At 39.9% G+C, this 27,126-nt stretch overlaps 1 protein-coding gene and 1 long non-coding RNA gene across 4 annotated transcripts in view; one reads left to right on the top strand and one right to left on the bottom strand.

The window, feature by feature from the left end:
* LOC126480838 (elongation factor 1-delta) overlaps positions 1–3,404 on the top strand; it is a 52,765-nt gene extending 49,361 nt beyond the window's left edge. For all 3 annotated transcript variants that reach the window (XM_050104187.1, XM_050104196.1, XM_050104206.1), the window contains one exon: positions 3,146–3,404. In XM_050104187.1, the coding sequence (XP_049960144.1) occupies positions 3,146–3,184 (39 nt within the window). In that variant the 3' untranslated portion in view covers positions 3,185–3,404. The remainder of the gene's footprint in view (positions 1–3,145) is intronic.
* A 12,133-nt stretch (positions 3,405–15,537) lies between these two features.
* LOC126480853 (uncharacterized) lies at positions 15,538–24,339 on the bottom strand. The gene is made up of 2 exons (XR_007587472.1): positions 23,937–24,339; positions 15,538–16,083 (listed from the first exon to the last, which is right to left on the bottom strand). It is a non-coding gene; the product is annotated as an uncharacterized LOC126480853 (long non-coding RNA).
* Between the last annotated feature and the right edge of the window lie 2,787 nt (positions 24,340–27,126).

Here is a 27,126-nt window from a genome sequence, read left to right on the forward strand (position 1 = left end):
AACGTCTCTCTGCCTGCGTAGATCAACACCTTCAACCCATTACATGCAGTCTCCCATCCTTCATCAAAGACACCAACCACTTTCTCAAACGCCTGGAATCCTTACCCAGTCTGTTACCCCCAGAAGCCATCCTTGTAACCATTCATGCCACTTCCCTATACACAAATATCCCTCACGTCCAGGGCCTCACTGCAATGGAGCACTTCCTTTCACGCCGATCACCTGCTTCCCTACCTAAAACTTCTTTCCTCATCACCTTAGCCAGCTTCAGCCTGACTCACAACTTCTTCACTTTTGAAGACCAGACATACCAACAATTAAAGGGAACAGCCATGGGTACCAGAATGGCCCCCTCGTATGCCGACCTATTTATGGGTCGATTAGAGGAAGCCTTCTTGGTTACCCAAGCCTGCCAACCCAAAGTTTGATGACATCTTCATGATCTGGACTAACAGTGAAGAAGAACTCCAGAATTTCCTCTCCAACCTCAACTCCTTTGGTTCCATCAGATTCACCTGGTCCTACTCCAAATCCCATGCCACTTTCCTTGACGTTGACCTCCATGTGTCCAATGGCCAGCTTCACACATCCGTCCACATCAAACCCACCAACAAGCAACAGTACCTCCATTATGACAGCTGCCACCCATTCCATATCAAACGGTCCCTTCCCTACAGCCTAGGCATTCGTGGCAAACGAATCTGCTCCAGTCCTGAATCCCTGAACCATTACACCAACAACCTGAAAACAGCTTTCGCATCCCGCAACTACCCTCCCGACCTGGTACAGAAGCAAATAACCAGAGCCACTTCCTCATCCCCTCAAACCCAGAACCTCTCACAGAAGAGCCCCAAAAGTGCCCCACTTGTGACAGGATACTTCCCGGGACTGGATCAGACTCTGAATGTGGCTCTCCAGCAGGGATACGACTTCGTCAAATCCTGCCCCGAAATGAGATCCATCCTTCATGAAATCCTCCCCACTCCACCAAGAGTGTCTTTCCTCCGTCCACCTAACCTTCGTAACCTTTTAGTTCATCCCTATGAAATCCCCAAACCACCTTCCCTACCCTCTGGCTCCTACCCTTGTAACCGCCCCCGGTGTAAAACCTGTCCCATGCACCCTCCCACCACCATCTACTCCAGGCCTGTAACCCGGAAGATGTACACGATCAAAGGCAGAGCCACGTGTGAAAGCACCCACGTGATTTACCAGCTGACCTGCCTACACTGTGACGCTTTCTATGTGGGAATGACCAGCAACAACCTGTCCATTCGCATGAATGGACACAGGCAGACAGTGTTTGTTGGTAATGAGGATCACCCTGTGGCTAAACATGCCTTGGTGCATGGCCAGCACATCTTGGCACAGTGTTACACTGTCCGGGTTATCTGGATACTTCCCACTAACACCAACCTATCCGAACTCTGGAGATGGGAACTTGCCCTTCAATATATCCTCTCTTCCAGTTGTCCACCAGGCCTCAATCTCCGCTAATTTCAAGTTGCTGCCACTCATACCTCACCTGTCATTCAACAACATCTTTGCCTCTGCACTTCTGATCGACTGACATCTCTGCCCAAACTCTTTGCCTTTAAATTTGTCTGCTTGTGACTGTATATGTGTGGACGTGTGTGTGTGTGTGTGTGTGTGTACACCTGTCCTTTTTTCCCCCTAAGGTAAGTCTTTCTGCTCCCGGGATTGGAATGACTCCTTACCCTCTCCCTTAAAACCCACATCCTTTCATCTTTCCCTCTCCTTCCCTCTTTCCTGATGAAGCAACCATGGGTCGCGAAAGCTTGAAATTTTGTGTGTGTGTGTGTGTGTGTGTGTGTGTGTGTGTCTGTGTGTTTTTTTATTGTGCCTATCTACCAGCGCTTTCCTGTTTGGTAAGTCATGGAATCTTTGTTTTTAATATATTTTTCCCATGTGGAATGTTTCTTTCTATTTTTTATATATATCCCTTTTTGTTAGTCTAAAGTGCAAAACATCATCCAAAGACAATTTCCTTAATAATTTAGGATACATTGCCAAGAAAAGGGTTTGATAACAGTATTAATGATAGACTGGCTGGCTACTTTTTGGAATTGCAGACCCGGTTTTTCTCAGTAAGAGCTATGCTTGTGTTGGTCACCTCACACCTGAAGTAGTAAATAACATTGCTACAATGAAGATAGTTGTGGTACCAGGAGCTACATCTCAAAGCTGTAAGTGCTTGATATCATAAGCAAACCATTTAGACAGTTTCCAAAAACTCTATTCTCATAGATTATTGGACTGCATAATGCACTCACTTCGGCAACAATGAAAAGCAATCAGTTAGCCTTATGTGTGAGTGGATTCTCTCTTCATGGTGCACAGTATTAAGATTTTGTCATCAAGAGTTCGAAAAGCACTATGTCCAGTCTCTGGATTGTAGCAAGGACAACTTACTTTCAAAAGAGTGGTGAAATTGATAGTAATGACACTCACCATACGGAGGAAACATTGAGTTGGACAGGCAGAACAGAAAGAAATCAGCTTTCGAGCAAAAGGCCTTCTAAAGTAGCGCGTGCACGCCGGTGACTCAACATCATCTCCTTATGGGGAGTTGCAATCTTATCATTTTCATAATATTGACTTGATTCCATCCTGAATTTTCCATTGGTTTGATAGTAATGATACACATTAGATAATGAAGTGGTAACAGTAAAGCTTTAGCTACTTGTAAAAGACAAAAATGTGATTGTTTGCCCGGCAGGGTCAGGGATTTTCTCTGCCTCGTGATGACTGGGTGTTGTGTGATGTCCTTAGGTTAGTTAGGTTTAAGTAGTTCTAAGTTCTAGGGTACTGATGACCATAGATGTTAAGTCCCATAGTGCTCAGAGCCATTTGTGATTGTTTGACTATGTTGTGAGCAATTTTTGAAAATGAGTAACACAACACATATTTTTATCTGAGTTTCTTCCTTGTTTCGTCCCTCAGCATTGAGGGAGGGCTTATATTCAGGTCAGTGTAGTATTTTAGTGATCTTTGTACTTGACTTATTCATCCATATTTTTATAAGGGAATGGCTACACTCAGAAATATGGCAACTATCTGTATGTGCCAACAAATAAGGCCTGCTATCATACTATATTTCTAATAATATTGCATTTATTTTCAGGTCCAAAGTGTGGATATTGCTGCTTTCAACAAGGTTTAACCCCTTCAGAAGAAGTGCCAACCCAGGATCATTCCATGTGATTTTAATGATGTGAGAATTTGTACCAGTTTGATAGGTTTCAATTTATGAGTTTCCTTACATAATACATCCATCATTGTTGTGAAACTTTTCTAGTACCAAATGTCCTAATTCCATATCACTTATTTGTTACTGCAGTTTTGTTATACAGCACTAAAAAGTAAATAATCTGAACACATTATTGTCGTGTACTAAACTTCCATCCATAATTATTCCTGATATCTTTATTGTTGTTGTTGTTGTTGTTGTTTAGTACCAGTCAGTTTATTTTATGTACTGGGAAATGTTTTTCTAAAAATTGGCTTACTGCAAGTGTGATAATGTGGCTACATATTCGTTTGCAGTTGTCATCTTTGTAGTCACTGTCTTCAGTCCAAAGGCTGGTTTGATGCACCTCTCCATCATTGTCTATCCTGTGCAGTCATCATCATCTCCAAATAACTACTGCAACCCACATCCTTTTCAAGCTGCTTGCTGTATTCATCCCTTGATCGCCCTCTACAATTTGTACTCCACTCCCTCACTCCCATCCATCTTTGGAATATAAATAATTACTTTATTAAGAAAGTCTGAAGATATTTTACATGTCTCATATTTTTTACATACAAGATTGAATAATTTTGTCATGGCTGGCTCTCAAAGTGATCATAATTCTGAGGAAACGTTTTCTACTCCATGAGCACCGTTCCAATATACACACTTCAGGGCTTTCTTCTTCCATCTCATCTTCATCCCCTTCTGTTTCTATAATATTGTGTTAGTTTTTCTCTTACATTGAGCATCTATATATTTCTTCCATCTGTTGGCCACACTTTCTTTATTTGATATAGTCTTGCCATTTGAGCTCTTAATTTTTATACAGGTACTTTCCTTTCCTTCAAAGATTTCTATAATTTTCGTATAGGTGGCATGTATCATTCCCCTATTTATGCATGCTAATACACCCTTGCATTTCTTGTTGAGCCAGTCCTGTTACATTTTGCACTTCCGATCAATCTCATTTTTTAAGAAATCTTTATTTCCTTTTACCTGCTTTGTTTGCTGTATTTTGTATTTTCTCATTTCTTCAGTTAAACTGGATCTCTCTTGTGTTATCCAAGGATTTCTGCTGGGCCTTGTCTTTTGACACATTTGACCTTCTGCTGCTGATACTATTTCATCTTTTAAAGCTACCCATTCATCATCTTCTATTCCTACATTCCTCTTTCCCAATTACAAGACGAGGTATTTTTTTCCAAAAATTGTCATTCTAAAAATACAAAGTTGTCTTAAGTTTCCAGATTGAAGCTTTGGCAATTGAGGTTTTGTACCGATTTGTTTGGAAGAAATCTGAAGAGTTCAATTGATTAGGCTCAGTATGCAGAAGCACTTGATATAGTATCAAACTTGCTTGATCAGTCATGCAACATTTGACTTGCAGCACTAGTACAATGGATAGATACGTGAGAAACTATGAACTAGGCACTACTACAGTCTAATGTTTTGCTTACTAAACTGACACTTTTATGAAATCCTAGAGTGTCAACTCACAAATTGCTATTGTATGTGAACAGGTTGTATGGCTGTGTATACATACATTTATGCAGCTTTTAAAGTAAAGGTAACATTCTGAGGTGAAAGTTTGGCCTTCAAAAACCATTACACAGTTCTAAACCAAAGCCCAGTATTTTATTTGGTTATGAGAAACTAATGATTTATGAAGTGAAGTGTGTTGCAAATCAAAATTCCGTAGCTGTTCTCATATTAGAATACCAGGGAAAGCGATACCAGCTTCTAATCAGCTTTAGAGCAAGATCCGGGAATTTTTTTCATCCAGGAGAAAACCAGGAAAACCCGGGAATTGTTTAGAATTCCGGGAATTTTTCATTGTTTTAGTTTTCAGTTATTTTTGTGATTTTGACTGATAAGAACAAATACTCTAACAAAGGATAGTATTGTATCCTGCTACTGCAGAATAATACTGCAGCAACAAAACATGAACAAGAGGGAAAAAAACGAAAATAAAACTTAAGTGCAAAGGAAATGCACCATATACAACAACAAAACAGTACTCTTACAAGTGTCTGCCAACAGCAAAGTGTGTCAAAGGCTTTAGGAAACTATGCAATGCTTTATAACAACAAATTGCCTCCGATGAGTGTGACGTGACAACTGTTTAAATTAGATTCGTTGGAGCAGTTGTGGTCGGGCTCTTGCACATGCGCAGTTGAGTCACGTATGAGTAGTACCTCCTCCCGCTTCTGGTTACAGAAGTCTGCCTGGGCGCCACTACTTGCCCCTGTTCGGAAATATTGTACATCCAGGGCTGATGCAGAGAGCTGTCAGAGTTGTGGTGGGGAGGTGGGTTGTTTCCACGTGACCTGTGATTACGTTCAGTGATTTTGTTGTTTCCTCTTCGTTTATTGCTCGCACGTTAAATGATAACAAAACGGATTTTTGTGGCCGGGAGCTGTCAAATGAATTAAAATACGTTCGCATAATTATGGCAGGCTAAAATATGTTAATAGTTTCAGATTTTATTACCATCTTTCTGACAGTCAAGCATTAATTGCCTTATAGAACAATGAAGTTATTTTTGCCAGTTTGCTAAAGCGATTTGGCCTTTATTAATCCTTTCTACTGAGGCAGTCAATGTATATGAAACGAAGTGTTTAATTTCACTCTATTGGCTAGTTTCAACTGTTCACTGCATTTAAAGTGCACGTATGGCATTATGCCATAATAAAGAACCAAATATGAGTACTGGTACTCCAAGAAAATTTACATACGGATGTGCATTTTAAGCCGAATTATGCATTTTAGTGTGGTTCGCAAAGTCCCGATGCTCTTGAAGTATCCTTTGATGTCTTGTTTGTTTTATGACATAATGTAAGATCTTCTAATATTTTACACATATGAACATACGGGCTTCCTGCGTCATCGTAGCTGCACAAGCGTGGTGACGTCTGTTATCTGGCCCTTTCTTGCAACTGCTGAAACGAACCTATTTCTAACAGGTCACGGAAAAATATTGCGAATGGTGGTTTGAAAAGCGTTACATTCAAAGTAGATTTCCTTTTACGCAAGATGAACCATGTGCGAGAATGTACGATGAATTTATTAAATCACAAAGTGTCGGAATCTCAGTTAAAAATCAACTCTTTTAGGACGACCATTCAGAAGAATTTCGAGACCGGAAGATAAGACATTCGCGTTATTAAAAATTTTACTGGGACATTTGTGTGATGTATCTTAAAGTGTAACGTGCGCAAAAAAGATAAACATTATATGTGGAAGCTTAGCTTCTCTTCCAACTTATTAATCTTAGAGACCAATATTATATGTGAATGCTAAGCATATTAATTTAAGCCATTAACTTTTCTTATTTGTGTAATTGCACTACTTAAGAGTGATCTTGCTAATGGCTGACTACATCACATGCCCTGTGCTGTCAAAAGCTGGCGAGATCCCGTGAATGAGCTATGACTGGCTTACACAAGCACATCGCAATCTCGATTTCAATGCTTCGGAAAGTGACATGCGTTGTTTGGCGGAATTCAAATTTATACCTTTGTAATACGAAAATATGCTGCGTACATGATGCTGCTCATCAAAGGTCTTTCGAAACGTGTTTCCCCCCTGAGTTTCGTTTTCTAAAGTGCCGGGAAATTCTACGTCTGTATATAAAACCATAAACATTCAAAGGATTGATGAGTTTTACAGTGCCGAGGAAGAATATACTGTCACTTAACATGGAAAAAGTGCATTTTCACCTGGGAGAAAGTTTTTGTCCAGGAATTTTTTTCCCTTGTCCACGTATACACCGTGTTTATTTAATGGTCACTTGTTGTTAACCATCCTTTAATCTTTGTATTGCCTTGCACTTGCCTAAATCTTACATAGTGATGTTACTGCTCTGATAGGGTTTAAAACACGATATATCCGTAAAGTGCATTTACGATGTCTCCTCATACATATGGTGTATGATTTGTGTGCTGTCAAATCAATATGTGTTAGATTTCCTCCATCTGTTTAATTTGTATACTAATTATATTGATTTCTGCTAATGAACAAATTCTTTCAGGTCTTTGTGGGTACAATCCCTTTTCCTTCCCACTGTTTGGGTATGCTAGTCAGTAACATGATGTGGAAAACCGAGTGTTATAAATGGTCCTGTGTATAATTGTTACTACTTGTGAGTGAGTTTCTTTTATTTTGCCAATTTTGGATGGGATCGCATCAACACTTCTTGAGCCACTTGAAATTTAGTTACATATGTCCTAACCTATTATCATCATTTAAGACTGATCACGCCTTTCAGCTTTCAGTCTGGAGCATAGCCCCCTTATAAAATTCCTCCATGATCCCCTATTCAGTGCTATCATTGGTGCCTCTTCTGATGTTAAACCTATTACTTCAAAATCATTCTTAACCGAATCCAGGTACGTTCTCCTTGGTCTGCCCCAACTCCTCCTACCCTCTACTGCTGAACCCATGAGTCTCTGGGGTAACCTTGATTCTCCCATGTGTGTAACATGACCCCACCATCTAAGCCTGTTTGCCCTGACTGCTACATCTATAGAGTTCATTCCCAGTTTTTCTTTAATTTCCTCATTGTGGACACCCTCCTGCCATTGTTCCCATCTACTAGTACCTGCAATCATCCTAGCTACTTTCATATCTGTAATCTCAACCTTGTTGATAAGGTAACCTGAATCCACCCAGCTTTCACTCCCATACAACAAAGTTGGTCGAAAGATTGAACGGTGCACAGATAACTTAGTCTTCGTACTGACATCGCCGGCCGCGGTGGTCTCGCGGTTCTAGGTGCGCAGTCCGGAACCGTGCGACTGCTGCGGTCGCAGGTTCGAATCCTGCCTCTGGCATGGATGTGTGTGATGTCCTTAGGTTAGTTAGGTTTAAGTAGTTCTAAGTTCTAGAGGACTTATGACCACAGCATAGTGCTCAGAGCCATTTGGTACTGACTTCCTTCTTGCAGAAGAGAGTAGATCGTAGCTGAGCGCTCACTGCATTAGCTTTGCGACACATCGCTTCCAGTTCTTTCACTATGTTACCATCCTGTGAGAATATGCATCCTAAGTACTTGAAACCGTCCACCTGTTCTAACTTTGTTCCTCCTATTTGGCACTCAATCCATTTATATTTCTTTCCCACTGACATTACTTTCGTTTTGGAGATGCTAATCTTCATACCATAGTCTTAACATTTCTGATCTAGCTCTGAAATATCACTTTGCAAACTTTCAAATGAATCGGCCATCACAACTAAGTCATCCGCATATGCGTTGTTGTTGTAGTTGTTGTTGTTGTGGTGGTGGTCTTCAGTCCTGAGACTGGTTTGATGCAGCTCTCCATGCTACCCTATCCTGTGCAAGTTTCATCTCCTCCCAGTACCTACTACAACCTACATCCTTCTGAATCTGCTTAGTGTATTCATCTCTTGGTCTCCCTCTACAATTTTTACCCTCCACACTGCCCTCCAATGCTAAATTTGTGATCCCTTGATGCCTCAGGACATGTCCTACCAACCGGTCCCTTTTTCTCGTCAAGTTGTGCTACAAACTCCTCTTCTCCCCAATTCTATTCAATACCCCCTCATTACTTATGTGATCTACCCATCTAATCTTCAGCATTCTTCTGTAGCACCACATTTCGAAAGCTTCTATTCTCTTCCTGTCCAAACTATTTATCGTCCATGTTTCACTTCCATACATGGCTACACTCCATACAAATACTTTCAGAAACGACTTCCTGACACTTAAATTTATACTCGATGTTAACAAATTTCTCTTCTTCATAAACGCTTTCCTTGCCATTGCCAGTCTACATTTTATATCTTCTCTACTTCGACCATCATCAGTTATTTTGCTCCCCAAATAGCAAAACTCCTTTACTACTTTAAGTGTGTCATTTCCTAATCTAATTCCCTCAGCATCTCCCGACTTAATTCGACTACATTCCATTATCCTCGTTCTGCTTTTGTTGCTGTTCATCTTATATCCTCCTTTCAAGACACTGTCCATTCCTTTCAACTGCTCTTCCAAGTCTTTTTGCTGTCTCTGACAGAATTACAAGGTCATCGGCAAACCTCAACATTTTTATTTCTTCTCCATGGATTTTAATACCTACTCTGAATTTTTCTTTTGTTTCCTTTACTGCTTGTTCAATATACAGATTGAATAACATTGGGGAGAGGCTACAACCCTGTCTCACTCGCTTCCCAACCACTGCTTCCCTTTCATGTCCCTCGACTCTTATAACTGCCGTCTGGTTTCTGTACAAATTGTAAATAGCCTTCCGCTCCCTGTATTTTACCCCTGCCACCATTAGAATTTGAAAGAGAGTATTCCAGTCAACATTGTCTAAAGCTTCCTCTAGGTCTACAAATGCTAGAAAAGTAGGTTTGCCTCTCCTTAATCTGTCTTCTAAGATACGTCGTAGAGTCAGTATTGCCTCACGTGTTCCAATATTTCTACGAAATCCAAACTGATCTTCCCCGAGGTCGCCTTCTACCAGTTTTTCCATTCGTCTGTAAAGAATTCGCGTTAGTATTTTGCAGCTGTGACTTATTAAACTGATAGTTTGGTAATTTTCACATCTGTCAACACCTGCTTTCTTTGGGATTGGAATTATTATATTCTTCTTGAAGTCTGAGGGTACTTCGCCTGTCTCATACATTCTGCTCACCAGATGGTACAGTTTTGTCAGGACTGGCTCTCCCAAGACCGTCAGTAGTTCTAATGGAATGTTGTCTACTCCCGGGGCCTTGTTTCGACTCAGGTCTTTCAGTGCTATGTCAACTCTTCATGCAGTATCATATCTCCCATTTCATCTTCATCTACCTCTTCTTCCATTTTCATAATATTGTCCTCAAGAACATCGCACCTGTATAGACCCTCTATATACTCCTTCCGCCTTTCTGCTTTCCCTTTTTTGCTTAGAAGTGGGTTTCCATCTGAGCTCTTGATATTCATACAAGTGGTTCTCTTTTCTCCAAAGGTCTCTTTAATTTTCCTGTAGGCAGTATCTATCTTACCCCTAGTGAGATAAGCCTTTACATCCTTACATTTGTCCTCGAGCCATCCCTGCTTAGCCATTTTGCCCTTCCTGTCGATATCATTTTTGAGATGTTTGTATTCCTTTTTGCCTGTTTACTTACTACATTTTTGTATTTTCTCCTTTCATCAATTAAATTCAGTATCTCTTCTGTTACCCAAGGATTTCTACTAGCCCTCGTCTTTTTACCTACTTCATCCTCTGCTGCCTTCACTATTTCATTCCTCAAAGCTACCCATTCTTCTACTGTATTTCTTTCCCCCATTCCTGTCAATTGTTCCATTATGCTCTCCCTGAAACTCTGTACAACCTCTGGTTTTTTTCAGTTTATCCAGGTCCCATCTCCTTAAATTCCCACCTTTTTGCAGTTTCTTCAATTTTAATCTGCGGTCATAACCAATAGATTGTGGTCAGAGTCCACATCTGCCCCTGGAAATGTCTTACAATTTAAAACCTGGTCCCTAAATCTCTGTCTTACCATTATATAATGATACCTTTTAGTATCTCCAGGATTCTTCCATGTATACAACCTTCTTTTATGATTCTTGAACAAAGTGTTAGCTATGATTAAGTTATGCTCCGCGCAAAATTCTAACAGACGGCTTCCTCTTTCATTTCTTACCCCCAATCCATATTCACCTACTATGTTTCCTCCTCCCCCTTTTCCTACACTTGAATTCCAGTCACCCATGACCATTAAATTTTCGTCTCCCTTCACTATCTGAATAATTTGTTTTATCTCATCATACATTCCATAAATTTCTTCATCTGCAGAGCTAGTTGGCATATAAACTTATACTACTGTAGTAGGCGTGGGCTTTGTGTCTATCTTGGCCACAATAATGCGTTCACTATGCTGTTTGTAGCAGCTTACCCGCACTCCTATTTTTTTATTCATTATTAAACCTATTCCTGCATTACCCCTATTTGATTTTGTATTTATAACTCTGTATTCACCTGACCAAAAGTCTTGTTCCTTTTGGCACCGAACTTCACTAATTCCCACTATATCTAACTTTAACCTATACATTTCCCTTTTTAAATTTTCTAACCTACCTGCTCGATTAAGGGATCTGACATTCCACGCTCCGATCCGTAGAACGCCAGTTTTCTTTCTCCTGATAACAACGTCCTCTTGAGTAGTCCCCGCCCGGAGATCCGAATGGGGGACTATTTTACCTCCGGAATATTTTACCCAAGAGGACACCATCATTTAACCATACAGAAAAGCTGCATGCCATTAGGAAAAATTACGGCTGTAGTTTCCCCTTGCTTTCAGCTGTTCGCAGTACCAGCACAGCAAGGCCATTTTGGTTATTGTTACAAGGCCAGATCAGTCAATCATCCAGACTGTTGCCCCTGCAACTACTGAAAAGGCTGCTGCCCCTCTTCAGGAACCACATGTTTGTCTGGCCTCTCAACAGATACCCCTCCGTTGCGGTTGCACCTATGGTACGGCCATGTGTATCACTGAGGCACGCAAGCCTCCCCACCAGCGGCAAGGTCCATGGTTCATGGGGGGGCCGCATATGCAAGACTGCTTATTTTATGTTCACATATCTTAATCTCACCCAGCCAGTCTATTGTTTTCAACATATGATCCATAAATAATATGAACAACAGTGGAGACAGGTTGCAGCCTTGTGTTACTCCTGAAATTACTCTGAACCATGAGCTCAATTTACCGTCAACTCTAACTGCTGCCTGACTATCCATGTAAAGACATTTAATTGCTTGCAAAAGTTTGCCTCCTATTCCATAATCTTGTAGAACAGACAATAACTTCCTCCTAGGAACCCGGTCATATGCGTTTTCTAGATCTATAAAGCATAGATACAGTTCCCTGTTCCACTCATAACACTTCTCCACTATTTGCTGTAAGCTAAAGATCTGGTCCTGACAGCCTCTAAGAGGCCTAAACCCACACTGATTTTCATCCAATTGGTCCTCAACTAATACTCGCACTTTCCTTTCAACAATACCCGAGAAGATTTTACCCACAATGCTGATCAGAGATACCTCTGTAGTTGTTACAATCTTTTCTTTTTCCGTATTTAAAGATTGGTGTGATTACTGCTTTCGTCCAGTCTGATGGAACCTGTCCCAACTGCCAGGTCATTTCAATTATCCTGTGTAGCCATTTAAGACCTGACATTCCACTGCATTTGACGAGTTCCGACTTAATTTGATCCACCCCAGCTGCTTTATTTCACTGCAATCTATTGACCATTTTCTCCACTTCCTCAAATGTGATCCTACTTACATCATCATTCCTATCCCATTCTACCTCGAAATCTGAAACATTACTGATCGTATTTTTACCTACATTGAGCAACTCTTCAAAATATTCCCTCCATCTGCCCAAGGCATCCACAGGATTCACCAGCAGTTTTCCTGACCTGTCCAAAATACTTGTCATTTCCTTCTTACCTCCCTGTCGAATACTGCTAATTACACTCCAGAATGGTTTTCCAGCAGCTTGACCCATAGTCTCCAACCTGTTTCCAAAGTCTTTCCAAGATTTCTTCTTGGATGCTGCAACTATCTGTTTGGCTTTGTTTCTTTCTTCGACATAACTTTCTCTGTCTACCTGAGTTCTAGTATGTAGCCATTTTTGATACGCCTTCTTTTTCCTTTTACAGGCTGCCTTGACTGTGTCATTCCACCAAGCTGTTTGCTTCATCCTACTTTTACACACTACTGTTCCAAGACATTCTTTAGCCACTTCTAGTACTGTGTCCCTGTACCTTGTCCATTCCTTTTCCAATGACTTAATTGACTGCATTCAACTAACTGGTACCTTTCTGAGATCGCTGTTATGTACTTGTGCCTGATTTCCTTATCCTGAAGTTTCTCCACTCTTATCCTCCTACATATGGACCTGACCTCCTGCACTTTCTGCCTCACAATCCCAATTTCACTGCAAATTAAATAATGATCAGTGTCATCAAAGAATCCCCTGAATACACGTGTGTCCCTCACAGCCTTCCTGAATTCCTGATCTGTTGTTATATAGTCAATGACACATCTGGTTCCCCTGCCTTCCCAAGTATACTGGTGAATGTTCTTATGTTTAAAAAAGGAGTTTGTGATTACTAAGCCCATACTGGCACAGAAATCAAAGAGTTGTTTCCCGTTCCTGTTGGCCTCAATATCCTCTCCAAATTTACCCATAACCTTTTCATACCCTTCTGTTCGGTTTCCAATCCTGGCATTAAAATTTACTCTAACAACTACATCACTGAGTGCCTCATAAAAACTATCCATCTTATCTTGATCTGTCCCTTCACAATGTAAATATACTGACACAATCCTAATTTTCTTGCTAGACACTGTCAAATCTATCCACATCAGTCGTTCGTTTACATACCTTGTTGCAACTACGCTGGGTTCCATTTCTTTCCTGATGTAAAGCCCTACACCCAATTGTGCTATTTCTGCTTTGACTCCTGACAGGTAGATCTTGTATTCTCCCAATTCCTCTTCTTTCTCACCCCTTACCCGAATGTCACTAACAGCTAAAACATTCAGCCCCATCTTACTTGCAGCCTCTGCCAGCTCTACCTTCTTCCCAGAGTAGCCCCCATTGATATTAATAGCTCCCCATCTCATTACCATTTGTTTGCCAAGTCGTATCTTAGGAGTCCCTGGTTTGTCAGTTAGAGGTGGAACTCAGTCACCTCCAAAGGTCAGGCATTTTGCTCTGATTGTGGCCAGCATCATATTTAAAGTATCAGGGAAGCAGGTTGCTAGCCTTACTTTCCTGAGTCCCATTGGGTTTTACCCCTAACGGTTGACGGACTAACCGGTGGATTTGGTAGTCTTTGCCGAATGAGCACAAAGGTGACCACGACTCAGAATATGTCAGATGCCCAGCCTTATTCCAAAGTAACTGGTATCCCGACTGTCGGGACCACTTACTTGGCCACTCATACGTTGCCTGTGGTTCACGAACTAGGACATGACTACCGGAACCCACACCATGAACCTATTATCATAGGATTTTTTTTCTACCTTCTCCAATGTTACAAGAGCTTTTCTTAACTTCTCCTCCATAGTCATTTCTTTTCTAGGTATCTTTGTAATCGTTTTGCCCATTCATATTTTGTAACTTCTTTGTACATTAACTCTGTGGGTGTGAAACCAATAGATGTGTATGGTAAATTATTTACGAGCTGATGGAATGGTGATACAAATTCAATCCACTTAATGTGTTTTTGTGGGGTATATGTATGGGTGAATTGGTTAAATGTTCTGAATACTCTCTATATGGGGGCTGACCTCTGGGTGAAAACAGGATACTAGTATCATGTGTTTGATTTGACAAATTCTTTCCATTTCTTACTGATGAAATATGACACAGTGTCAGTCAAGATTATCCTCGGCTTTCCTACTTGTGAGAAGCAATCTTCCACTATTCCCTTCATGATTGGGCCTGAAGTTACTGTCTTAAACATATGGTCTGAAGTATTTAGAAAACACATTGTACGTTACTATTATATGTTTTGCTCCAAAGTTTCCTTGCAGGTATGGACCAGCCACGTCCATTGATACTAATTCAAGTGGTTTTGTCGGAATGATAGTACGTAACTTGTTCAACCTAGACACTTTACACGTTTCCTGATCACTTGTTGTATCCTACATCTCATTTTTAGGAAATAGCAATAGTTGTGATTTTGCCTGTGCATTTAGACACACCATAGTGCCCCCACAAGTTATGACTGAACTTAATAAAATTACCAACATAGTCCTCTGGTAAGTGCGCGCGCTCTTGTTCTGGCATGTGTCTATGAAATAGCATTTGTTGCTATATCACATAGAACTTGTTTACATTTGTGTACCTAGACTCCTGTAATTTTTTCCTTACCTTTTGCCAGCACTGATCCTCTTCTTGCAACTGTCGCAGGTTGCAGCACATTTTTACGTAGTACGATCAATACGTTCTGCCATGCATTAGTAAGACTAATATCTGAGATCTGTTCAGTAAATTTCAAAAATTCATTAAAACCATTTGGTGGTATCGATAGTGAATCAGCTATTATGTTTTGCCCATCCCTAATATATAATGTACCAAAACTAAATACTTGCAAGTATAGGTGTCACTGAGCTGTGCTTGTAGGAGTGGTCTCTCTCTCTCTCTCTCTCGGATTCTACAGTCCCTCTTTCTAAGTTTTCAGAATCGAAAATGCCTGGTGGTGAATAAAGTGAGCGAGCTTGTAAATTTCTTCTTAGAAAGTTATGAAGATCAACACAGCACAAAATCATTATAGTTGCTTTATGGGGATCAAGATGAACAGGTTTTTGTAAAACACAAAAACAGAGGATAGTTTTCCAAAGGCATTTTCGACAGCTTGTCAGCCTAAAAACCTGTAGTTAAATAATCTTCCTCTGCTACCTGTGTTATGATTTCCTGGAAAGGGTTTCATGACATGTTCTTGTAGTGCAAAAGCATCAGCAACAATTACAAAGGAAGTGGACACTGCTCTTAAAGGCAGAGATTCCGGTCATGGTATGTGCAGCTCACCTGCCTGAAGAGCTTTATTAAAGGTTGTACTGTCAAATACACCTCCATGTGAAATATGTCCCTGCACTCCTATATCCGCATGCAGAACCTGGCAATCAGCATCCACTAATGCCATTGACATAATGTTGCCAGTGTCTTTATAGTTGTATTAAGTGCTTCCAGCATGAGCAGGATTAACAATTTGCACGTTTTCCATCTAAAGACCCTATGCAATGAGGAGAGTTCCAGTGAACCTCAAATTCTCGAGCAATTTCCTTCCGTTGTGCTTCAGTATTCGGTACCTGAAAAAATAAACAGAGTCTGAAGCCTTTTTTAAGGGTATATTAGAAGAGATAAGTGTCAAAGAGGAAATAAAATTGGAAGAGGAAAACAGTACCAGTACCATTTTCAAATACCTTCCGGAATTCAGCCAGGTAACACTTTCAGCGACCGCCGATATTTCGGCGGGAGAACAACCCGCCATTTTCAAGGCAAACTGCAACGGACAGGCGGCGTACATGCAAATTTAATACCTCGGTTCTCCGACAGAAGCAGGAAAGATAACACACCCACACACACACTATGAATTCACAGGTGAGGCAGCATTGACTCTGTTCCTCTGTTTTTTGACAAGGGAGAGATCCGGATTCCAAACAGAGTTTAAACAGAAACCTCCATCCCTGTTAACAAGGTTGCTCGCTAATTTAATCTCAACTGCCTCCCTAATAACACTGTCCCAATAGCTGGACGTGCATGCCAATATCTCGGTGTTGTTATATAACATGGGGTGACCAGTATCCAAGCAATGTTCAGCAATAGCAGATCTATTTGGCTGCTGTAATCGTGTGTGCCGTTTATGCTCAGTACATTTGTCCTCCACGGTCCTGATGGTTTGACCAATATATGCCATGCCGCAGCTACAAGGAATAAGATATACACCTGCCTCACGCAGTCCAAGATCATCCTTAATGCAACTCAAAAGTGCTCTAATTTTAGATGGAGGTCGGAAAACACATTTCACATCGTATTTCCGTAAAATACGACTGATCTTATTGGACGTGTTTCCTACGTAAGGCAAAAAGGCAGTAGACTTAGGTGTTGACTCAGAATTATCATCAATCACCCGATGTACAATTGGTCGATAGCGCAACGCACGTTCAATCTGTCTATCACTATAACCATTTTGACGAAATGTAACTTCACGATGGGACAGCTCAGCTGGCAAAGTCTCAGCGTCAGAAACGACATGTGCCCTGTGTACCAAGGTACGAAGTACCCCTTCACGCTGAGCCGAATGGTGACACTATTAGCTTTGTCAGTTTTGGCAGGGTCAAAGGAGGCTAGTTTGATTAGGTTAGAATCTATTCTATATATGAAGTAGGTTAGATTTTAACCTCTCAGGATGGGGTGGATACCACAACACCTCTGTTCTTGGATATGAGTGCTGCGTAGCAGCTTTGCTATTAGAGAGATGCCAACTGCATGTGAATGACCTTGCCTGTCTCCTAAAGAAAGTGGTGAGTAATATACACTCTGTCCTCAGTTACCAGAATAACCAGACAAGTTTTACAAATATACGGGATGATGGGAGAAGCACTGTTATACTCGAGGTAATTCGTGGTGACCTTGAAAAGCAATTTATAAACACTCTTTTTCGCTATATTTGTTTAAAGTTGTGCAGACATACATCAATTAACCTTCAATGAATGTTATTTAGCACACAAATGAAAGACAAGCATGAAGTGTAGCATAAGATACTCTGATAACCCACAGCACTTAAAAGTGGAAATACATACCATATACCACATTTGCAAACCACTTCATACATACAGAATCTGTGCCCTGCTGGCCTAAAACACCAGTAAGCGGCAATAACAATTCTTAGACAACCTGTCACAGAAAGATCCAGTAAGTAGCTATAAAGATATAAGAAATGCCACCCTTTTACTGGAACAAATTATTTTTTGAGGTTATAATCTATGACTAAAATTTCCAATAAAGATTTTGCCTATTTGAGGTTTCAAATAAACCTGCACTATTCCAAACGATATCCCAGTTTTTTTCAGCCTAACTAGAAACAATCGTGTAGGCCATTCCGGGGGTCGAGCTGCTATTGGCTACTGCGTATGATGTCAGCGGGAATACTGTTCGGGACTCGCACTCGTGGTCCATGTAATGCTATCTACCATGGTCCATGATAGTTTTAACACCAGCCTCATGAAACGTATGTTCTACAGTGCTGATGCACACTATGAAGTATTGCTTGAACCTAGAACTATATAAACACTTCTTTGTCATAATAAGAGCCACTTTCAAAGATTTACTATCAAGGGACTGTGGAATACCCTATCTTTCCTATGCTAAAACAGCGCTTACAAATTACATGTTTTCTCAAAGTACTTGAGCTAGGAAGTTGAAACTTCTACAGGTAATTTACTAGAGTACTGGCTGCAACTTAACACAGGGCTTTCTAAAAATTTGAATCCAGTTGTTAGAGATTAATTTTTTCTATTGTAATGAACATTCATTTCTCTTTTGTATCATTTTTCGTTTATAAATTCAACCGTATACAGGTTTTTGGAAAAATGCTATCTTAAGTTACACAGAAGAGACACTGTAAAATTTCCTAAACGTTTGAATCAAATTAGTTTGGTAGAGCCTGAGAAAACATGTAGTGTGTATGAAAAATAAAATTTTTTGGACTCCAGCAACAAGTTTGGATTATCTTTTTAGTGCATTCCAAGTCCATAAGCTGGATTATCTTCATCTTCTGCAAACTACTACTCTAGTTTCCTCTTTGTCCTCCACCTGTTTACTCTAGCTTGTATTTCTAGGCTTTTTACAGGCCTGTCAGCAGCCCAAAGACATTCCTTGTCCAAAACATTGTTTGTACCATGTTGAAACCTATCTTCATTCCCATATTTTGAAATACTTTGCACCTTTTTCCGTCTCCCTTACTCCTCTTCTCACTTTTTTTACTACTGGAGTTAATTTTATTCGGCTTGTGGTTTTATTTATTTAGATATGATTATATATGTGTAGCAGCAAGTAATTTGGTACATGGTAACTAGTAACTTTGCTTTACGATATTAAAGTTTGGATTTGCAATGTTCAGACTGATATAAAACTTTTACTGAGAGCTGATGGCAGTACACAAAATTATTTGTAACAAGTTGCTAAGGTTTTGATTCAATGTTATTACACTGCCTTTACTTGGTAATTCTTTCTTCATAAAAGCAAGTAACTTTGAGTAATGTTGAGTAAATGTTTCACTTTGGCTGTATGAGTCACACTAGCACACACATGTTAAGTTCAGACATGGAGTGGGAGAGGAATAAACACTTTTATCATAAATGTGGCACACTGTGGATCAAATTATTTCTTTTCCACATCATCTCTGGATAATCATGTAGGAAACATTCACTTGTTACTGTAACATAACCAAGAAAGAAAACTATCTGAACTCACTACCTTGCATCGTATTCAGAAAAGTCAGTAATGAAATTCAAATGATCGTCACAGCACTGAATGTTGGTTACGTTATGCAGTGGATTTTTGAATAGGCCCTACTGTTAATTAGAACAGGCGCGCAGCTAGCCCGCGTTCTCTTAATCTCTGGGAAAAAATGTAGAAATATTGCTTTAGTTTCACAGAGCAGACCTTGCCACAAAATGTGAAAATGATAGTCATAGGCCTAACACAGTTAATCGTTACATTTTTGTGATCGCATAGAACATGTCGCACAGTACCTTCCAAATCAAACTGAGAAATGCACTGAATAATATAATATGGTCTGCTGGCACTGCTGGAAGCTGTAAGAAAATGTTAAATATTATGTTACCTCACTTTACCTGAAATAAATATTTTTAAATGTGCCGTGTCTACGGTCGTTGCTCTCGCAGATTGGTACAGCGGCTTCCGCTAAATTAAATGCTGAAAATGTCTAAACTATTTATGGGACGAATGGCTGGCAACTTTATAAATTATTTTAGAAACATATTTGCTCAAACTCTATATATTCAAACAAAAATGCATTAATTTTATACACCCTTTTACAACAACTCGCCTAAAGGCGGATCTCAAGCTTCATGAACAAAAGACTCACGGCCAGCATATTCATTTGCTCGCTTTTTACTATTTATACATGTACTGAATTGTCCTTTTTATCTGAGGCACAGATCATAATCACTAATTCATTTAACAAGAATATGATTGTCAAAGATAATGATGTCATGGATTCAAAGTTTAAAAAAATGCATAAAAGTCAAATAATTATGAATGTTATACATACACACATAATATAGTCGTGAAATGTTTACACAGTCTTGCTTTATTGCTTCACTTGGTCATGTTTATTCGTATTAAATTATTTCTCTTTCGCTGTGTGCGTGGCACTATATCGATACATGTTAACTGGTCTAACACACACGGAAGAAATTCTGTCACACGCTCTTTATGACGATTGGTCAGGAGACACTACAACCTTAAAGATTTCCATAATTGAAAGTAGCAACAGTATCATACACACCAAAGTGAAACGTTTGTATTCCAACGAACACAGTCATGGGTATTCTTGACCATTTACACTTTCATTGGTGTTTTGAGTTTTTCCATGAATACTTTTTCAACAGTTAAGGTGCTGCTGCTAAGTCTCTGAAAATAGGTTCTCACCTCCATTACCGCATCAGGCAGACTACGTGTAATGTTGTATTTACACTATTTGTTTCTTCCTTTCGGACACAAGTAATGATGGGACTTTCATAGGTTGAAAATGCATGAAAAAGAGAGCTGAAACAGCCTTCATTTCATCAACACTGTGTGTGTTACCTAATAGCCATTCCATAATAGTCTTGTATTTTGTCAATTACATTGTCAGTTAACATTGCCTTCCCATCCAACCCTTCACAACTCACTGAGATTTTGCTTTTTTGTACGAAGCTTTGTCTCTGAAGTCTTGATCCGATTTGTTTCTGTGTGTGTGTCCAATACACTCAGATTTCTGCACTACATCATCACCACAGAACTTCAGTTCTTGAATAGGCTTGAAACTTTTAGAATCACCATCACCAAGGTAATTCACATGTCACATGCAACAGAACGCTGAAATATGCTAGCAACAACAGCCACTTCCGTTCCCCCACTACTGCCACTATAGTTAGCTGTGCAATCATTTTCATGTTTACCTTTATTTTTTTGGGGCACCTACAATATTGATATTACTGCTACATCTGAAACTTCCCCATATACATACTGGTGGCAGATACTACACCATGAAGAGATGTGTGTCCCCGTTTATGCCCAGTACCATTATGTGCTGCAATCAAGGCTATATTACCACTGTTTTTCTAGGTAATTTCAAAGAATGTTTGCTATCGAACCCACGGACCCCAAGCTATAGATATCGAATGTGTGATTCTAAATCGATCAAGCGACTGTGGTGGCAGGCGTTATGATAAATTACTTGAGTTGCTTGGGAAACCTACATGATTTATGTCGGTAGTTAGTTGGGAGGTTTGCGGTAGTAGATGTTTCTTTGGCCAATTGCCTCACGTTGAAGAATCTAGTTCCATGCTTATGTCATATAGAAAATTGTAATCTTTGTTGGAAATATGGACTAATGCCAGTTGACAAAAGGAGGGGCTGTGAAGACTGCAGTGGGGTGAATTCTATAAAAGTTCGTAAGAAGAGTTCTGAGTGAAATACTTTTACAATTTCATTGTGGAAACTGTGGTAAATGAACGACTATCAGGAAGAATGCATAGTTTGACTACTCAAAATTCAGTCCAGAATAGCATTAGTCTTGTATCTTGCTGGATTAGGGACTACATCTTGTGAGCAACGACGTCAGAAAAAGACTTCTCTACCAATACCATGTGCAACTATTTCAGATTTTGCAGAGAAGTTTGTTGTGTAATAGTGACGAACGACAGCGTACCGATTGGTGGACCATAAAGTTGTTGGACTAGTCAAACATAGCAAGAAGAAAAATCCAGCGAGAAAGACCTTTAAATAATGAAATCGAACATATTTGTGTATTCAATGTGCCAGATGTGCCTTGTGGTAAGTGTGTTCTCCACAGGCAGGTGACTGTAGCCGGTTTGATAAAGCACTTTATACTGCCCGGTAGCAACGTGATTATAGACGGCTATCAATTCCACAAGACACCGAAAGCAGAAGGATTAAACTATGAGTTCTTGAACCAGTGTGTGGAGTTCGTGTCTTCCGATAATCACAGTGTGCACACGTAGAACATCGAGCAGCTGAGGAAATCGGTGAAATCTTCCATTAAAAGAGAAGGGCGTCCAGGAGGAAGAATGCAAGTCCACTTGTTTCAGTATCTGTATTTCGATAACTTGCGGCAGCAAGGAAAAGTTGATGTATGTGACACGCTACGCATATTTTTGCGTCACGTAGGCAGAGTCTAACCAAGGTTACGGCAAAAAAGTAATGCTTCCTATAACATATACATCAAATGGACTTTCTCATGACGACGCGGTCGACGACGAGTGAGGTAAGTCATTTCGTTCGTAATTACAGGTTCGTTTTAGAAGTTACCAGATAGCGCCAACAACAGGCTGTACTGCGCATACGCAGCTACGATGACGTAGGCAGCCCGTGCTTGGTGCTTGCTCTGCTCATACGCTTTTCGTTGCATTTCTGGTGGAATTTCGTGCGTGGTGGGGGATCACGTGACCATGTTCAGCCCTGCAGCATGATGTTGTGAGGACATGCAGACTTGTACTTAGAGCAATTGTTTTATCATATCCCACACATCTACATACATACTCCGCAATCCACCATACGGTGCGTGGCGGAGGTTACCTCGTACAACAACTAGCATCTTCTCTCCCTGTTCCACTCCCAAACAGAACGAGGGAAAATTGACTGCCTATAGGCCTCTGCATGACCCCTAATCTGTCTTGTCTTATCTTTGTGGTCTTTCCTCGAAATGTAAGTTGGCGGCAGTACAATTGTACTGATAAAGGATGCAAAAAAGGAAGCAGTTCTTGGCAAAATATCATTTCAAAATTAGACTCCACAGCTCGAAGTACCATAACATTTTGCTATGGGGTGTATTTGACAGATTTTTTTTTTTTAATTTGTACTCTGCAATATTGTTATGTAGCATTTCCAACAGGTTTACATCTACACAGCCCTGCAAAAAACTAGTAGGATGGAATACAAATTTCTTGCAAAAAACACACACACACACACACACACACACACACACACACACACACACACACACACAGTTTCTTGTGTAGCTTACACCGGAATATAAAGGACAATAAAGTTCATAACTATTTCAAAATGTGCAAAAAATTACCAAGGTTGTCTGTGAGCCAAAGGTACCGTACAACTGACAGTTTACATTCTACCCTAGGATTAAATATGAAGCCATGTACGGAGTTAAAACGATAATACACGGTATGCTGCCAGTCTACAATTTACCATAGAATGGCATTCTATAAATTTAAGACGTAAACACAAATTAAGAAACAACTTCACGCCTAGAGGAAGTACTAGACAAGTGCCTTGTGATCGAAAAACACTTTCACAGAAGGCAGATTTGTAAAGTTCTGCTACAGCTGTCATTATATTTGAAACAAAATATTTAGTTAAAAACATCTGACAAAATTTGCCTACGTAGCTTCATGTAAATGTTCACGTATGTTCGTACATATATAGCATTAAGGGATCTTACAGTGTCATAAAAGGAACAGGACAGCAGACTACTCCAGCCAGCATCGGAATTTTATAAACCATACTAAAATGATTCATTCCGCTCTAATTGCACATTTCTCTGTCCAGATGCACTCTGAAGTACCTGATATTCAGCTTTTCATGTGGTTTTCGTGATACCAATTTTCTCGGAGGTCCAGTACTGTATTCTCATGTTTGGTTCTTTATTATGGTATGTCATTCGTCCCAGAAAATGAAAATTTGCACTTGAAATTGAACGAAGTTGAACGTAGCCAATAGTGCGGAATGAAACACTTCGCTTCAAATAAACTAATTGCCTCAGCGGAAAAAAAAATAATAGAAGCAAATTTCTTTACAAAACAGACAGAAATAGCTTCATTAAGACATTAATGGTTGATTGATAATAACGTGGAAATAATATAAAATCAGAAAATTGAAACTATTAACTTACTTTGGTCTTTCATTGTTATGAGAATGTATATAATTCACTTGATGGCTCCCGGCCACAGAAATCTGTTTTGATTTCAATTGACGTGAGAGCTGTAAACGAAGAGACCAGCAATATTACGAAAACACGAAACATATACACGGTTCCCCGCCCCCCCTATAACTCAGCTTGCTCTGCGCATGCGCGAATCTGGCAGCTTGGGGTGCGCCGGAAAAAAAATTCCGGGTAGCATCTGGCTACTTGCTGCTACTGCTCATGCAGCAAACAGCCACGCTCGAAGTAGCCAGAAGCGGGAGGAAGGCACTGGGCATGCCCACGAGCCCGCTGGCAACTGCTCATACGAACCTAAGTATTTCAATCAAATCAACGCTCTTCTTATGTCGTTGCTGTAAACATTGCCCGTAACGCCAGCCACCAGTCACAGGATCGATTTAGAATCGCACGTTCGATATCTATCGTTTAAAACCAGCGGCTTTGATAGAACATACCTGGAAACTAACGTTTCCTATTACTGCCCCTTCCACGGCTTTCTTCATAGATTCTATGCAAACACCTTGTACTTTAGAACCAATAAATCTATTATAGTTCGTAAACATGGTTGGGAGATTTGGAAGATTCATCATGCCACAGAAAACTGCACCTGCAGTAGCATCTTTACCGATTGTATGCAGGGATTAAACAAATCTAATGTCTTCATAGCTTTTGCTACCATTTACTTCATTTGGAGTTATTGCAGCACTGTTTCAAAGGGTGGTCGCGTATGGACACTTACCACACATCAGTTCCATTTCACCGACAAGTCCTATTTTTTATAGTATGTTCCAGATCGACTTCACAAAGCAGAAATGCCGTTGAGAAATTACATATCAAATATTTCATTCACATCCTAGCACCCATAAAACATTAATACTTTTCACTAACTGAACCAAGCTCCCTCTGCAAAGTACTTCCGCTCTCACTTTCAATGCAATGGACAGGTGTACCAGCAAGGTTGTGTTCACACATTTGATTATCGTCTTTATTGCTTACGGTATTGACACCTAACTATGGCTTTCCAACATTTCTCCTTTACTTAAAAGCCTTAAGAGAATTTCTAGCCATTCTACGGTCACCCATGATTATCCTTCAATAAACAGACTTAAATGAACAAATTTCACAACCAATATTTTCAAAACTAAAAATAAATAAATTATTAAATAAACATGAATCACACGACAATCGAGGGAACGATAGATATCGAACTATCACAGGTTAGCCACAACATTTATTTTGTAACACTTCTTTTCTCTCACATCACTAAAATATACATGATGAGCAAGTAGTCAGGAGCACAATATTTGACAGCAGTTTTCCAGCGCCACATTGGGTCACACGCATGCAGAATATATTTTAAAAATAGTTGTTTTCTGAACTGAATAAATTATATATCAATTGAAAGGGGAAAGTTAGCAACATGTCGCAATGAAAACTGCAAAAGTCCCTTTAGACTCGTTTACTAATGAACTACTTAATTTAAGGAGAAGTAAGCTCACTTCTGGAGATTACGGAGTTCTAGTGATTACTGGCGATGTAATCCGAATCCAAAAGTAGTTTCTCTGAGACTGAATCCAAAGAACTGTCAGTGCAAGATTGAATCTGGCCTAGTGCGGAAGACTGTCTAATTTGTTGTCTTATTGCAAAAGGAAACTGGCAACTAACTGTAAATAATGAGAATGTGAAGTCATCACATGTATACTAAAAGGAATCCGCTAAATTTCCGTTACACAATAAAGCACACAAATCTAAAGGCTGTAAATTCAACTAATTACTAAATAACTGAAGTTGAGTGGTTACAAAGATAATGTTGTGGGTAATCCGAACCAAATACTACGCTTTATTGGCAGAACACTTAAAAAATGCAACATGACTACTAAAGAGACTGCTTGCACTACGCTTGTCCGCCCCCTTTACGTAGTATTGCTGTGTTGTGTGGAAGCCACATCAGATGCAACTGACGGAGGAGGACATCGAAAAAGTTCAAAGAAGGGCAGCTCCTTCCGTATTACCACGAAATAGGGGAGAGAGTGCTACGAATATGAAAAGTGAATTGGGTTGGCAATCATTAAAACAAAGACTTTCTCGTGGCGGTAGAATCTTCTCATGAAATTTCAGTCACCAATTGTATGGAAATGATCGTCCTAATAAGAGAAAGCGGAGCTCACACGGAAAGATTTAAATGTTCCTGTGCGCTGTTTGAGTGGTGGTTCGATGAATCCTCTGCCGGGTACTTAGTTGAGAAATGCAGAGTTGTCGTGTGGATATATAAGCACATATGTGTACTTCCACAACATACTTCAAATACTTGGCTTGTAGGACCCTGTTGCTTGTTTTCTCTCCTTAGCAGTTGTATCTTAGTTTTTAATTTATTTCGTGTTTAGCAGCAACATCTAGGTCAAGAACTACCTCTGTGTTGGTAGACTGATATAATTTAGTTTCCTTCCAAGATAAACCTTCTAAAGCAGACAGCGCACTTTCGTCTTTTCACATTGGCTATCCCTATAAAAAGCAATGCGCGTTTAATTGCAAAGCCAATAGCACATAGAAACGTGTTCGAACAGAGGATGAATTTTGTTGTCCTTACTGGTGTTTGCGACAACTTCGGATGCATCTCTGTGTCAATTTGGAATTTTTTGTAACTTTTAATTATTTTTTCAAAGAAAACCCCGAAAGTTCATTTTTAAGTCCCATTTAAAATGTTCGGGAAGGAAATGTTATCAACAAATCCTTCCATTATTCACATTAAGAGAATCAGTTCTTTTAAGACGTGGCATTCATTTGCGCTGTAGTTGTCTTATGGAAATCGATGGTAAACGACATCCGCAACTTATCTGAAACATTTTTGCATTCAGCAATAGAACAGTGATTTCTACTTTTGCTCATAATAGTACCAATCGACCAACTAGAAGAGCAGCTAACTAGCAACTGCATTCTGGTTATTTCAAGGCAGGGATTCGAGAATTTGCTTGCGCATTAACAATCCACGTGTAGTGTTCTCGGCTCCCGCTTCTCGCTTCCCGTATTCCTAGTGACGTCACGCTGTTTCACCAACAGTCTGCGCGGAAAGCCAGTGTGGCATGCCATACTTAACAACCATATATAACCGTTCACTCGACGAAAGATTTGTACCCAAAAACTGGAAAGTTGCACAGGTCAC

The sequence above is a fragment of the Schistocerca serialis genome, chromosome 1, assembly GCF_023864345.2.
Source record: "Schistocerca serialis cubense isolate TAMUIC-IGC-003099 chromosome 1, iqSchSeri2.2, whole genome shotgun sequence".
Lineage (NCBI taxonomy): Eukaryota > Metazoa > Arthropoda > Insecta > Orthoptera > Acrididae > Schistocerca > Schistocerca serialis.